This window comes from Phalacrocorax carbo, chromosome 6, assembly GCF_963921805.1.
Source record: "Phalacrocorax carbo chromosome 6, bPhaCar2.1, whole genome shotgun sequence".
NCBI classification, from domain to species: Eukaryota; Metazoa; Chordata; class Aves; order Suliformes; family Phalacrocoracidae; genus Phalacrocorax; species Phalacrocorax carbo.
This window is the reverse complement of record NC_087518.1, coordinates 22,471,053-22,484,059: the sequence shown is the minus strand read 5'-3', so window position 1 is coordinate 22,484,059 and position 13,007 is coordinate 22,471,053. Positions and strand designations below refer to the sequence as shown.

The 13,007-nt window shown below is 37.8% G+C and overlaps 1 protein-coding gene and 1 long non-coding RNA gene across 3 annotated transcripts in view; one reads left to right on the top strand and one right to left on the bottom strand.

The window, feature by feature from the left end:
* Positions 1–864, top strand: part of LOC135313873 (uncharacterized) — a 115,176-nt gene extending 114,312 nt beyond the window's left edge. The window contains exon 7 of the long non-coding RNA XR_010373356.1: positions 615–864. This is a non-coding gene — a long non-coding RNA (uncharacterized LOC135313873). The remainder of the gene's footprint in view (positions 1–614) is intronic.
* Positions 1–13,007, bottom strand: part of SLC6A1 (solute carrier family 6 member 1) — a 64,304-nt gene that overhangs the window by 1,683 nt on the left and 49,614 nt on the right. For both annotated transcript variants that reach the window (XM_064454237.1, XM_064454238.1), the window contains exons 5-14: positions 12,292–12,401; positions 12,040–12,172; positions 10,501–10,635; positions 10,281–10,384; positions 9,840–9,964; positions 7,439–7,551; positions 5,201–5,332; positions 4,528–4,630; positions 3,150–3,250; positions 858–1,025 (exon numbers count right to left, since the gene is read on the bottom strand). In XM_064454237.1, the coding sequence (XP_064310307.1) occupies positions 858–1,025; positions 3,150–3,250; positions 4,528–4,630; positions 5,201–5,332; positions 7,439–7,551; positions 9,840–9,964; positions 10,281–10,384; positions 10,501–10,635; positions 12,040–12,172; positions 12,292–12,401 (1,224 nt within the window). The remainder of the gene's footprint in view (positions 1–857; positions 1,026–3,149; positions 3,251–4,527; positions 4,631–5,200; positions 5,333–7,438; positions 7,552–9,839; positions 9,965–10,280; positions 10,385–10,500; positions 10,636–12,039; positions 12,173–12,291; positions 12,402–13,007) is intronic.

The following is a 13,007-nucleotide window of genomic DNA, read 5'->3' as shown; positions in this document are numbered from 1 at the left end:
GGATGAACCCAGTTTAAAAAAAATTAAGTATGGCAATTGTACGTGATTACTAAGCAGTGTACTGATCAATAAGCTTATTAACATTTCACACTCCTTTAGCAGCATTTCTCCAAGGACCTTAAAACACATTTAAGCCATACAACACCTCTCTCACATAGGAAGTGTGATCTTTTAACACATGGAATAAAGAATCAGGGAGAGGCTAAGAGCACAGTGCAATTAGAAAAATGCCTCTAACATTCTTCATGAAGTAACTGTTCATAGAATTCCCTTAAAGTAAGTACAAAAAGTACTAAAAGTAAGTACAGCATAATCATAAAATATGATCCCAAGATTTTACATGTACTTCCTCTCAGCTGCAGCAGAGCAAGGCAGCTGTTGCAACTTAGAACTGATGCGATGCAGAACAGGATCTCAAATCTTTGACCACATCATAGGGAGGTGCTAAATAGGGTCACTGTGAGCAGACTCATGGAATCCAAGAGTTATGTAGGTTTAGTCCCATGAGTTTGATTCAAATTCCTTAAAGTATCACTGCCTCGATACATGACACTATGTCTTGCGTTAATAAGGACAAATTTACATATTTTGTAAACTGCTACTTTGTTTTCTAGGTGTAAGGAGCTGGGATGCAAAGTGTTTGGAACTGTCAAAGCCCAGAGATAAGGACAACATTTAATGACAGTACAGGCAGTGTCTTGTCTTTTGTCTGTTTGGTACTTGTTTTTCAGCTCAATGCAAAATAACTGGGCTAAGCAAGTGAGGCCACAGGAAAGATATCATAGAAAATAGTTGCCCAGCAATCAGTGTGCACAGGTCTTGCAAGATAAAATCAGTCTGAAGAAACAGAGACTTACCTGTTTTAAGGAGCCTTTCAGGGTTAGAAACATATATGCCATATAGCCTGGTATCAGCACCATAGAAGACAAAGCCATGAACCAACCAACCCCTTGGCCCCATTTTGGGAAAACGTAACTTCCCATTGTGAGAGGAGTCATTTGAACAGCACTGAAGATAAATACTCCCTGCAAAATACAGCAGAAAAGAAGATTTGGATGAGATTTCCTGTGTATTCTGTGTTCAAGAGTTTTTCTGGATTGACTTAGACCTCAAGCCTGCCTTCACATCCAGGCAAGGAGAAAGCGTTCCTTTAGTCCCTGGTGATGGCCACCAGGCACTAGCTTGTAGAGGTGGCCTGCAGGTCAGTCTTCCAGATGGAGGCTGCAGAAAACAGGCAAATGCCAGCCCTTTGCACTGACTGATTCCTGGCTAGCTTAATCTCTAGTGTGGGAATGTGTAAATAACCGAACTGTAATTCTGCAACTGTGAAGCTGTTTGTTTGTTTCCACTAACTTTCTTATTAGAATAATAGTATCAGTACCGCTCCACTCTACTAGTCACCAACAGACTTGTAGAGGCTCTGAATAAGAAGTGTTCTTTAAAGCCTGGCTTTGCACTGACCTCTCTAATATCACACCAGTGCTTGGCCCAGAGGCTTTGATATTGTTCAGATCCTCTGAACAAATGCATAATGGAAAATGAGGGCAGTCAGAATAGACCCTGCGGTTCAGTAGGTAGCTACAGATTTGTCTCTATAGCAGAACTTATCTTGTGAAATTAAAAAACCACTTTGAATTTTTCAATAACAAGAGATGAGGAGATATTTTCCCAAGAAGCTTCTTACCAAAATTAATCTTAATGTTTCAAGGTAACAATATATTTTCACATACATAACCTGCATCTCAGATTATTCAGGTATGCTGGTATGGGGAATCAACTGGTACTAGTAGAGTCCTCAGATAACCTGCACAAAATCAGAGGGAAGTGGACTATTTGGAAAGATGGGGGTCCTGGACAATAATACCTACATATACATCTATACTGTACCATTGATCAGCAGCACTTGTGGGTTGCTTTTGTGTTGTTTTCAAACAGATGAACTTCAAACATGGTATTTTTTCCTTTAAGTTCCCAAGGAAGATTTCTATCCTGGCCTGTTTCAAATGTCTAAAACAGCCTGCATCAGGGAAACCTGCTAAACTGAACCAGCAAAAAGAAAGCTCATTCTGATCCTAAGTTCAGTCCTTGTGCAGAACATATTCCCAGAGAGGAGAACGTAGAGTGGCAGATTCTGTTAGCACATCGTCACCACCGGTGAACTTGCACTGCACAACAAATTCTGTTGAAGACTTTACAAGACAGTAGAAATCTGTTAAGTTTTACATACAATGTTGGCCCTCTTCCTACTATACCACTAAAATAAACAAAATGCATTTTTTTATGCCTTCCTGAACACTTGTTTTCAGAAAAATGGAAGCCTTCTTCATCTGGGCAGAGATGAATCAAGGAACTCTCAATATAAACACCTTTCTGTGCCTCTCTTCAGTGCTCTTTGTTTGCTTTTCTATGGCCTTGGCCTACCTATATGGGAACATCAGAGAAATATCAGTGAGTGAGGAGTATTGTGTCATGTGTAATAGTGTCTACTTGGTTACAGCTTTTTATATTCCATCTGGGTTAACTACATTATGTGTAGTAAATTTACATTTCTTTGTTCATTATTTCAAAATGTACTGGATGGGCTTAACTGGATAAAGTTTAGAATCAGAAGAGTGTACTGTGGTTTCCAGTGCACAAAAATCCTTGCAAGTTTTGCCAGAAAACCCAGTAGCATTGCAGTATAAACTGAGTAATATATTCCACAGAATCCTGTAAGAGAACATCATTTTATCATACTAGTCTGTTACCAGAATAGTGTCTGAGAAGGTATTCAGTTTACAAAATGTGGGTATTTTTGTGTATATGGAAAATTTAGACTTTAAAGAGATTGCTAAATTTTACCTACTAATACAAGAAATGGTCAAAATTTATATCTTACATTTTTCTATCTCTGCCAATCAAACTCCTGACTAGTTACTATTTTCAGAGGACTAATACAAATCTTGAAATTGCGCAAGGCCTTTTGAGGCACAGGCCTCCTCTGATGACACTGCCTTTTGCCTGTTGCCTTCAATGGAATTACTCAAATCCTTAAAAAAGGAATGAGGCCGGAGTTAATATGAACCTGTGGGGTGGAAATGACAACGCTGTAGTACGTAGTCCACCTCATTTACATCTTTTGAATCATATTATAAAAGTTTGTTGCTTACTGCCACAATGATAGGAGTGAAAAATGACCAGCAGAGTTTCCACCAGATGCAGGGTCTGTATCCCACCATCTCTTGGATGTTGTCATAAAATCTATTAACACCTAAATATAGAAATAAGAAACAGTACAGAAACATATCAGATAACTGATTCAGTTGAAAGGTCAGTGAGAGACACCATCATAAATGATGAGGTATATCTGGAAGCTCTATACAGACTCCAACATAACTTTTCACCTCTCTGAATGGGAAGAAAATGAAGGATGTCAGGAGCACCAAGAGTCATTTGTTCTCATTCTTCCACATCATAAATAACGAATTAGCGACCAGGAGATTTATTCCCATGCAAAGGCAGAGGAATTCTGTACATCTGAAGGTCAGATGCAATAAATTGCTCTTGGTTAATTTCAACTCTAAGTCTTATTAGAATGAGAGATTTAGAATGATATTTTACAAATGAAATTTAAAAAAAGTCCATCCTAGTGTTAAACAGCTTCACTCTGTGTGGATATATGCACACCATATACATGCAGAACTGCATATGAAATCAAAGAGTAGCCCTTCTGCTGCTGCTGTTACCTACCAGTACTCCATCATCTTCTGAAAGTTATGTCTATCATATTATTTATAAATTTGTATTTGATTTCTTCATTATTTAGCCAGTGTATTTTTCCATTCACATTTGCTGGATTCCTATGCAGTATCTCTCCCTTATAAAATGCTGCTTCATCCTCTTAAGCTCATTAAAAGGCAGCAGAAAGACTCCAGTTGACTAGCTCTGAATCAGTTTTGTAATATTAGCTGAAGTGCCTTAGTAATCATGGTAGTAAGTTCTTGGACTAGTTAACACAGACCTAAAGTCAAATGAACAAATACTCTGGCAAGAATATGATACATATTAATTAATCTTTATGCCCAGAGCTTGTCAGTCCAGACTTCTGGATATTTTAGAGCAATTATGCAAGATACAACTGACCAAAGAGCCTGGCTCTCACTGCAAGATCCTAGAGGGACAGAGTAATTTCTGGAAATGAAACATCACAAAGTGCAAAAGACCTAAGTCATTATGTTGAGCACAATGGTACTGAACACCTCTGAAGATCCAGGCTTTCCAAGGAAGGGGGAGGGCAAAAGAGAGGAAAATGTCACCTATGTAGTATTCCTGAAACACTTAGCATCTAATGACTTCCAGGCTTATACTTCGGGTGTTTTAAAGAGGCAGAAGTAACTTCCACAAGCCAACTTTGAGTCCTCGGTGGAATTATAACAAGGCCAATTTCAGTTCCACCCTCAGCATGTGCACGCAAAAGAACAAATCAGTAGATGAAGTATCCTTATGATGCGCAACACTTATGGAAAAAAACCCCAACATATTGTTTACCGTAGCACCAGGATATTGAGATGCACTCAAAGAATACAAGGAACAAGAGACTCATTCCACTGGCAGAGTAGTAGTCAAAAAGCTTAAACACATAGATTCCACCCTAAAACATATAAGAAGGAAGTGTTAAAATAAATAGTAAGGACTCCAATTTCAAGATAGATTAAAATGCAAGCTACAAACTAACAGTGGTGAATAGGTTAGGGACATATTAATGTAAATCAATTAAAGTTAACAGGTTAAAGTCTTAAAACACTTGAGGTCAATACTGACAAAAATTACATTACTGCTAGAATTCAGTTAACTGGTTTGATTTGACTTTACTTCTTTTTGTTCAATTATTCAGTCATGTCCCTGAAAGGGTCTGCAATCTAGTAGATCACAGGAAGCAAAGAAGAACACCCTAGGTACCGCTTCTTGGACTGTTAAGACAGATTGTAGAGATGTGTCTTTTCTTGTTACCTGAACCATGAAGTAGGGCTCACTGCATCCATGGACTACAGGCATTTTACATTTATAAGTTAATGTCTGCTGCATGTAGTCTTTAGATAGTCGGTGATAGATCCCTGCCACTTCAATGGTTTGCAATGATTCCTGGTTGGGGCAGGGGAAGGGGGAAATGAAATGGATGCTGTACGTCAGACATAAGATCACATTCTTCTACAGAACTTACCTGAGTAATATTGGACAGCCCTATCAGATAGGAGACAATGCATACAACAGCAATGAAGATTTCTCTTCGATTGCGCAGTAACTTTGGAAATTCATCTACCAAAGCTGTTATGAATCCTTCCACGGTGCAGAACTGCAAGTAAAGTTAGAAATAAAATACAATGCAATGCACTACAACAGCAGGATTACATTTAGGGGAGGAGTTTTCAATAGCACTGGCCTAAGGCTGCATCCATTAAATGGTAAATGAAAATTCACTTGATGTCAGTGGAAGCAGTCCTTCTGAATATCTTTGTTTCTGTCTAAAAAGGTCTGTGCAGAAAGATTTCCAGCTAGAAAAAAACTTGAAATTCCAAACTATGAACCGCAGCATGTGCTTTATGAACATAAAGTTCTCATTCTTGTGCTAGAAAATGATACACCTACAGTTGAAGGCTTTGACCCCTAGATCCTTCAAAAACGTACCCTTCCCCTTTCAGTGATTTACTCACATACATGAAAGCCAATAGACACAGAAAGTCTAATCAGATTAGTGCTTCAGGGTGAAGGTTAAAGACACAAGATTGATTCTCATATGTAATAAATCAGATACTCTTTATATCCCCAGAAAAGATTTTTGCTGAGGATGTGGTCCTCCAAATGGAAAGTATGGCCATACTTCAGATTTTTACTGTATGTATACATTAAAAATAAATGTTATCATTATGATGGCTGAAATAATGAAAAACAGAACATATATAAAGTCTTATTAATTTCCAGCAGTGCAATCAGAATTTAACCAATAGTTACAGTTCTTATAAATTATAGCGTATGAAATGTTTCACTGATTGACAGAAAATGAAGAAAGCATGACAACCTGCAGATATATATTCTTCTTAATAATATTAGACTACCTTCCTCAGCTATTAGTTGCCTAGAGACAAGTTCTTTCAAGAATATTTTTGACCCAATTAATTTCACAGTAGTTTCACCCCAGATTGAGCAATAGGTTTTAATGTCAAGACCGAAGCTTACTGAAAAAACAAAGAAATAGAAAACATAAATTTTCAGCTTCCTTTCACGTTGCAGGATAAAATGCCCTCTTGGTATTTTGTATTTTGGTTCACAGGCTGAAGTCAACTTGGATTTATAGAGAATGATGGATTTTCTCTACTGAAAGACTAGTACAGTGCTAAGCCAGTAATTCTCATAATCCTTTAAGTACTATGAAGACTATGCTAGTAACTGAATGGTGCAGTTTTGACAACTGTAACTGATTGCAAGTAGAGTAACACATCTGCCTATGATTGGTCACATACAAATGACCAAATATTTCATCAGGCAGAAGGGACTTCCCTGACAAAGTCCTCAAAGCATGCTTTGCAAAATAAGACGGTGCTTTCTTTAGTGCTTACAATATAGTTGCTATCTGTATTAAAATCATTACTGATTAATGAATGTTTTTGTTGGACATAGTCCTGCCTAGCACGTAAAGTGCTTTTTCTTGGTCTTTCTGCTTTTTGTTCGTTTTGCAACAAACATTTTTTAAATGATTGCATGACTTAATTATTTCATTGTTTACTTACTTAATCTAAACAGTAACTCTGGAGAATATCTTATTTGTATTTGCAAAACCTTTAGGTTGTGCCTTCCCATTCATTTCCAGCTGTCAGATACCACCTCTAACTCTTAGCTAATACCTAAACCAATAAAGTCTTGATCCTTACTATTGGGAATTGATTTCAGAACACACAAAATGCAGAATGTCCTCAGTAATGAGCATGCTGCCTCCTGAATTTGCTCCTGACATTCTTATGCTTAAAGTGAAATGTGTGCTGCATCTTTTTATTCCATGTGGTAAGTTCTGAAGACACCTTTCAGAAATATTTGTGGCATCTAAATCTTGTAAAGCATATCCCAGTGCCTCCTACATTGATCAACACTGCAAGGGTATTTTTAATATTGAGATTGAACAGTTAAGATTTCAAAGAAAGTTCCTTTTGTCTGCAGAATAACATTTCTGCACATTTTATATATGCTTCCAACAGTTCATGAAAAAGTGAAAGTGTCTTAGTATCAGGTTTTGACTATCTCATGTGCCTTGAACCTCTTAGTCTTTCCTCCTATTATTTATCTGATTATTCCAGAAACCATTCTGCACCACTGACTGCTGGCAGTGCAGAATGCACAGAGAGGCTAACCTTCTACCATACGGTTTCAGAAAATTTGTCTTAATTATTAATTTTTACACCAGTTTTACCTGACTGTCAATTCCGAGCATTAGCAACATGGAGAAGAACAGTATTGCCCATAAAGGAGAAATTGGTAACTGTGTCACTGCTTCTGGATAAGCTAGAAATGCCAGTCCAGGGCCTGGTAGGAGAAACAGGAAAGAAAATGTCAATGTGATTGATTGGGTGTTGTGATTAATTGCTCCTGTTGATACATAGGTTTTAGGTTTATTTGAATGACTCAGTCATGGATGCAGCATCTGATCAGAGAATTCAGCTTAATCAGCACGTATTTTACTTTTTAAAATTAACCAACCAAACCAAACCAAACCACAACAACAACAAAAAAAAACCCAGAACCAAGCAAGCAAGCAAGCAAAATACTAGATGCAGTTCAGAAGCTGCTCCTGAGAAACACCTTTGTATAGCAAGGACAGGGAATGTTATTCTTGGCTAGGATTACATCTTCTGTTACTGATCAGCATTCTCTCCCTCTCAAGCAGTTATTGATAGCTGTAATCTTCTGCTTTGCACCAAGTAGTTCAGAAGAGAAACAAAGACAGCTCGGAAATGGAGAAGACACTTTCCAGCATTTACAGTATTCCCATTTGCTATTCCATTCCATTCCATTATCTTAAAATACACATTTTAATGAACTATGTAGCTGTAAACAGGCAAACCTTTTTAGTTGTGTTCCTACTAACTGCTGATGGGGGCATAGTGTTGGAAGTGGAATATAAGTTCTTATTAAAAAAGAAGGAGCTCTTTATGTTGTCATAGCATAGCTGGAAAACAGCTGATGTCAGGTTAAGAGGGAAACCTGTAGGAAACTAAATGATCACAGAAACAAAATTAGTGTGCCTCACTTGAGGGAGGTATCTGATTTTTCAGTTTTCATTAAAAGTAAGTCAGTCTGTGACAATTGGTTGGACCTCCATAGCTTTCAAACCAGTGATTTAAGGATTGGCATTAGACACCTGAATTGTCAGAGTAAACGCAATGCAGATTTTGAAACAATTATTTGGTAGCAATAGCAGATATGATTGGAATGCCTTCCAAATGGCACTAGTAAAAGCAAAATAAACTTAAGATTAATACGTTCTTAACTTTACTCTGTCGCACATTCCACCAAAATGCAGCTCCAGCTTTTAATAAGATTGTTTGTTTCACAAAGCTGTATAGAAGAACGCAAAACAACATGTCTCATGGTGCTAAAATAAAGCATCAGTTTCTGAGCTTGCTAGGAGAAACAGAAGCCTTTTAAAAGGTCAAATTTTCAAATATCCTTTGCAATTACTGGCCATAGGAGGTCATGTGGATCTTTGAAAAGTCTGTTATCCTAGGTATCTTAAAATGTATTTAGGAGCTTAATATGATATAAAAATATAGTTTTGTTTGCAGGTGTAGTCTTTATGTAGTTATACCTGTATCAAATACATAAATCCAAGAAGCTTATTTCACACATCACTGACTTTCCAGAGCATTTTTGACAACAGTGTATGCCATCATAATTATTTTGCTAATTTCTTTGTATGTGTAGTTTATTGAAGATTATTTTTAGGGCTTAAATTCTCTGTTTTTCTAACTAAGGGAATATTTCATCAATGGGATATTTTTGCTAGTATAATAAGACTAGCAACTTTTTGTCCACCGGCAACATCCAACCAAGCTTTCTGTTATCTGTGGCCAGAACTGCTAAATGAGTATCTGGTACACCAGCTGGGTTAGGGCAACCATCTGCTTCGCTACTTTAAGCTTTTTCATCTGGAAGAAAGACAAGGAATTGCAAAGAATAGCAGAATCTTTCCATGGACATCTTACTGCCCTAAGTAAAATGACTTTCATAATAAAGGGTCTCATAAAATTGCCTGATAGCTGTAGGTCTGAACAGGTGAGAAATGGATCTGCCATAAAGGGGGCAAGAAGGATCAACCTCAAGAAACAGTAAAATGAATTTAAAAACCTAACTGAATTTGAGAATACAGGCTCCAAAAACATGACCATCATTCCTCCTTTCATTTTGCTTTTAAGAATTTCAGTAGCAAGAGGTTCATAATCTGATGTCACAGCTAAGCACTGAAGCAGCAACCTGCGCTGCCACCTCTTGTAAATGCTTTCCCTGTAAGTAGTATTCATTAGTACTCATTGTGTCAGCCCAAGATGAGTCTCTCTCTGACCACTTTCCATACCAAAGGTTTCAGAGCATTAGGCAGGCAGGCAGACAGTCTGCTGGACATGAAATTATTTTGGTGGTGCTGTCTTGACAGGTTTGAAGCAATGCTCTCCCTTTTGCAATCAGTAAGGGCGACTGAAATGACAGGGAGCTGAGGAATGTTTTGAGGGAGGATTTTGAAAAATTACATGAAGGAGTTGTACGGACAAAAAATAACTGATGTCACTGAATAACTTAGAGAAAAATATATTGGGTACCTGATGCTGCGACATCTGCAATAGGCCTCTTTGTGACATTAGCCATGAATCCAACAATGGAGAAGATGACAAAGCCAGCAAACATGCTTGTGCACGAGTTTATGCAGCACACTATTATGGAGTCCCTGAAATAAAGGTAAGGTGCTTTAAGGAGTAGGTAAAGCAACGCTACTGTTCATCAGTATATTACCCTTTTTTCCTCTGAAAAGATTTAATGATTTATGATTTCACAGTCTGGGTTCCATTTCATGCTGAACAAGTCATACTGTCTCTCCTATTACTATAAATGCAGTTATACACCTCATTCCTTGTTAGATATCACATTTAATATTCAGATTTGGGACTATACTTTATTTCAACAATATAGTACACAGAAAGACAGAATCCAGCTCCAACTGAGACAGGAAAGTGCCATTGTAATATGTGCAGTCATCTGCTTACCTGTAAACATTATTGTGGAAAGGGTTATAACTTCCAAGGGCAATCAGTGAACCAAGACCCAAACCATAGGAGAAGAAAATCTGTGTGGCAGCATCCAGCCAGACCTGATTGCAGGAAATAATTTTTTTAAAAATCTGTTTCTGCACTGAAGAGCAGGTCATATGTCTGAAAGGTGAACAGTTAGTAGTGAAACTTTTGTTTACAAGGATTAAGTATTTACCTCAGAGTCTGAAAGCTTACTGAAGTTGGGAGTTATATAGAATAAAATGCCTTCCTTTGCTCCAGGCAGTGTTACACCACGGAAGAACAAGATAAGCAGCATAACATAGGGATAAGTAGCAGAGAAATATACCACCTGATATGAAGAAACAAGACATTGTAAGTGTGGAAGGAAGAATGATCTGTGCTCGTTAACACTTAAGAAAATATTTGCTCCCTAAAAATACTGTAGCAGCAACTGAGGCTGACTTTCAAAATGTAAGCATTTATCAGTGGAAAAGCTTGGTGAGGAATGGCGAGTGCCTACTGCAGAATTCCTTAAACAGCATGTCTACAAGACAGGTGCTGTTGCTAACTTTCCTGAAGGTGGAGTTTAGTGGACTAGGATATTTTCTCATGAGGGGCTCATGCTTTTCTTTTTATTTCATTCATCAAGGGGACATCCCTAAAGCACAAGGTTCTAGTACTCCTATCCTGCTTATAGAACAACATCTGTTAGATTGTTATCCTGCTCTCAGACAGCTGTATTTGTATTTTTAACACTCTCTCCTCACTTATGTTGATATAATTGCCCTAAAGGATCCTACTCTCTTGCCTTTTCAAAAGCCTTATAAAAAAAGACACTATGAAGTCACTCCAAAGAAACAGCCCTTTTTTGCCACCTTCTTTGCAGACAGGCAAAATGAAATGGTTTGGTCTGAGTTCAACTAGGCCATGTTCAGCATGCAGCTTGAAGTAGGTCACAGTTACAACTATCTTGTCAAAAGTTAACAATTCGTTGTTTCAGTGTGAAAAAAGTCTTAGTTTCATACACCAGGACTGAGGTCTTATAACCCAAGCCTTCAGTTGCCACCAGACCTCATGACTGTGGCTTTTCATTTCCCTAAGATTTCTTCCTGCCATTTGGGGAGAGGGACAGGTATATGCCAGTGTCAGATGCTGTTGCCCTTTCATTCCTGGAGAAGGGTCTGTCGATAATAGAATTTCCTTTAATTCATTAGTCAATTTTATTTTGCACTCAGAAACCAGCCAGACTCCAAGAAGCACAGCATGCAAGCATGCCCGTGGTAAGAACCACCTATGGCTCTCATTTAGCATAATAAAAGGAGGGAGTAACTCTTATATGCAATACAGCTTCAGCACTTACTTACACATCTAAGTCCAGCAAGAGCTGTGTAATAAATGCATGCTTCTCACTGAAGCCAAAACACTGCATTTTCACTCTATTGCTATCCAAACTAGCTAGAATATTCATCCCAGGAACACGCAGGTATATTTTTAGGCAATTTTATACCTGGCAAAGCCAAGAAGTTTTTAAGTGAACATACCATCCAAGACTGCGGTCCGAGCTAGCTACAGAGGAGCCAGCTCTTTCAAAAACATGGTGCTTCATCAATTCAAGAAAGATAGAAATTAAGCACTTCACAGAGCTATTCCAGCAAAACTATCCCCAGTGCCTCTTACCTCAAGAATTTTCAGAATATTTGAGTAAAATGGGCATTTTTAATTGAAATGTATTTACAGTACTTTTTAATCTTACCTTTCCAGTCCAGCCTACCCCCTTCCAGATACAAAAATACACCAGAATCCAGGCAATTGCTAGAGTAATTGCTAGCGGCCATCGGATTTGCCCTGGTTTTTCCAATCCATCAGTCATTTGGTGCATGTTGTGTCTAGAATAAGCCAACAGAATGGTGTATTTGACAACTAATTCAGAAGATAGTATATGAATGATAACAAGCTGATCCTTGCATATGCACAGGAATAATATAGAGAAAAATTATCAGCTTACTCCCAGAATTCGACCACGGCACTTGTCATGTTAGTGGTGTTTGCTAAGGTATAATTGGAGAAGCAGCGGTCAGTGTTCCATGGGTTCTCACAGTGTTTCCAAGGAAGAGTCTATTTAAGAAAGAGAGAAAGAAAAATCCATACAGTCAAACACTTCTTAAGTAAGTATTACCAAAGGTATCTCTCTCTTTACTAAAAATGACAGTTGAGTGGAAAACTAACATACTTTGAGTTCTGCAGTGCACTGATCTTCCTGGGGTACATGTCTGCCATAAGTTATTTAACTGCATATCAACTGTGTGAATCAGATGTGAAAATATTTATTCCCTTCTTTAATATATCAGCCCAAATGCTTTGGAGTCTGAAACACCTCTTGGCATGTGAGAGTATACTGAGTGTATTACAAGAAACAAGGGCAGCAGAAAGGAGCTCGTGGAGGTCCTGTTACCTCTTGTTGCACTAGAGGTAATAAAGGTGTAATGGTTATTGATCAGAGATTTCCATTTTCCCCTCAGGTCAGGGGACAATTAAGAAAATGTAAACTTTCTATTTATTACATGCATTTTCTACATGTGTCTGTTACATTGTTATCTTTCAGAAGTTTGAGAAGCAGAACCTGTTTCCACATGATATCCATTAGAATGAATCTCATTTATATACAACTTAGATATTCTGATGGCCAATTTTGGAAAATCCTCTCACAGAAAATGTTGTATC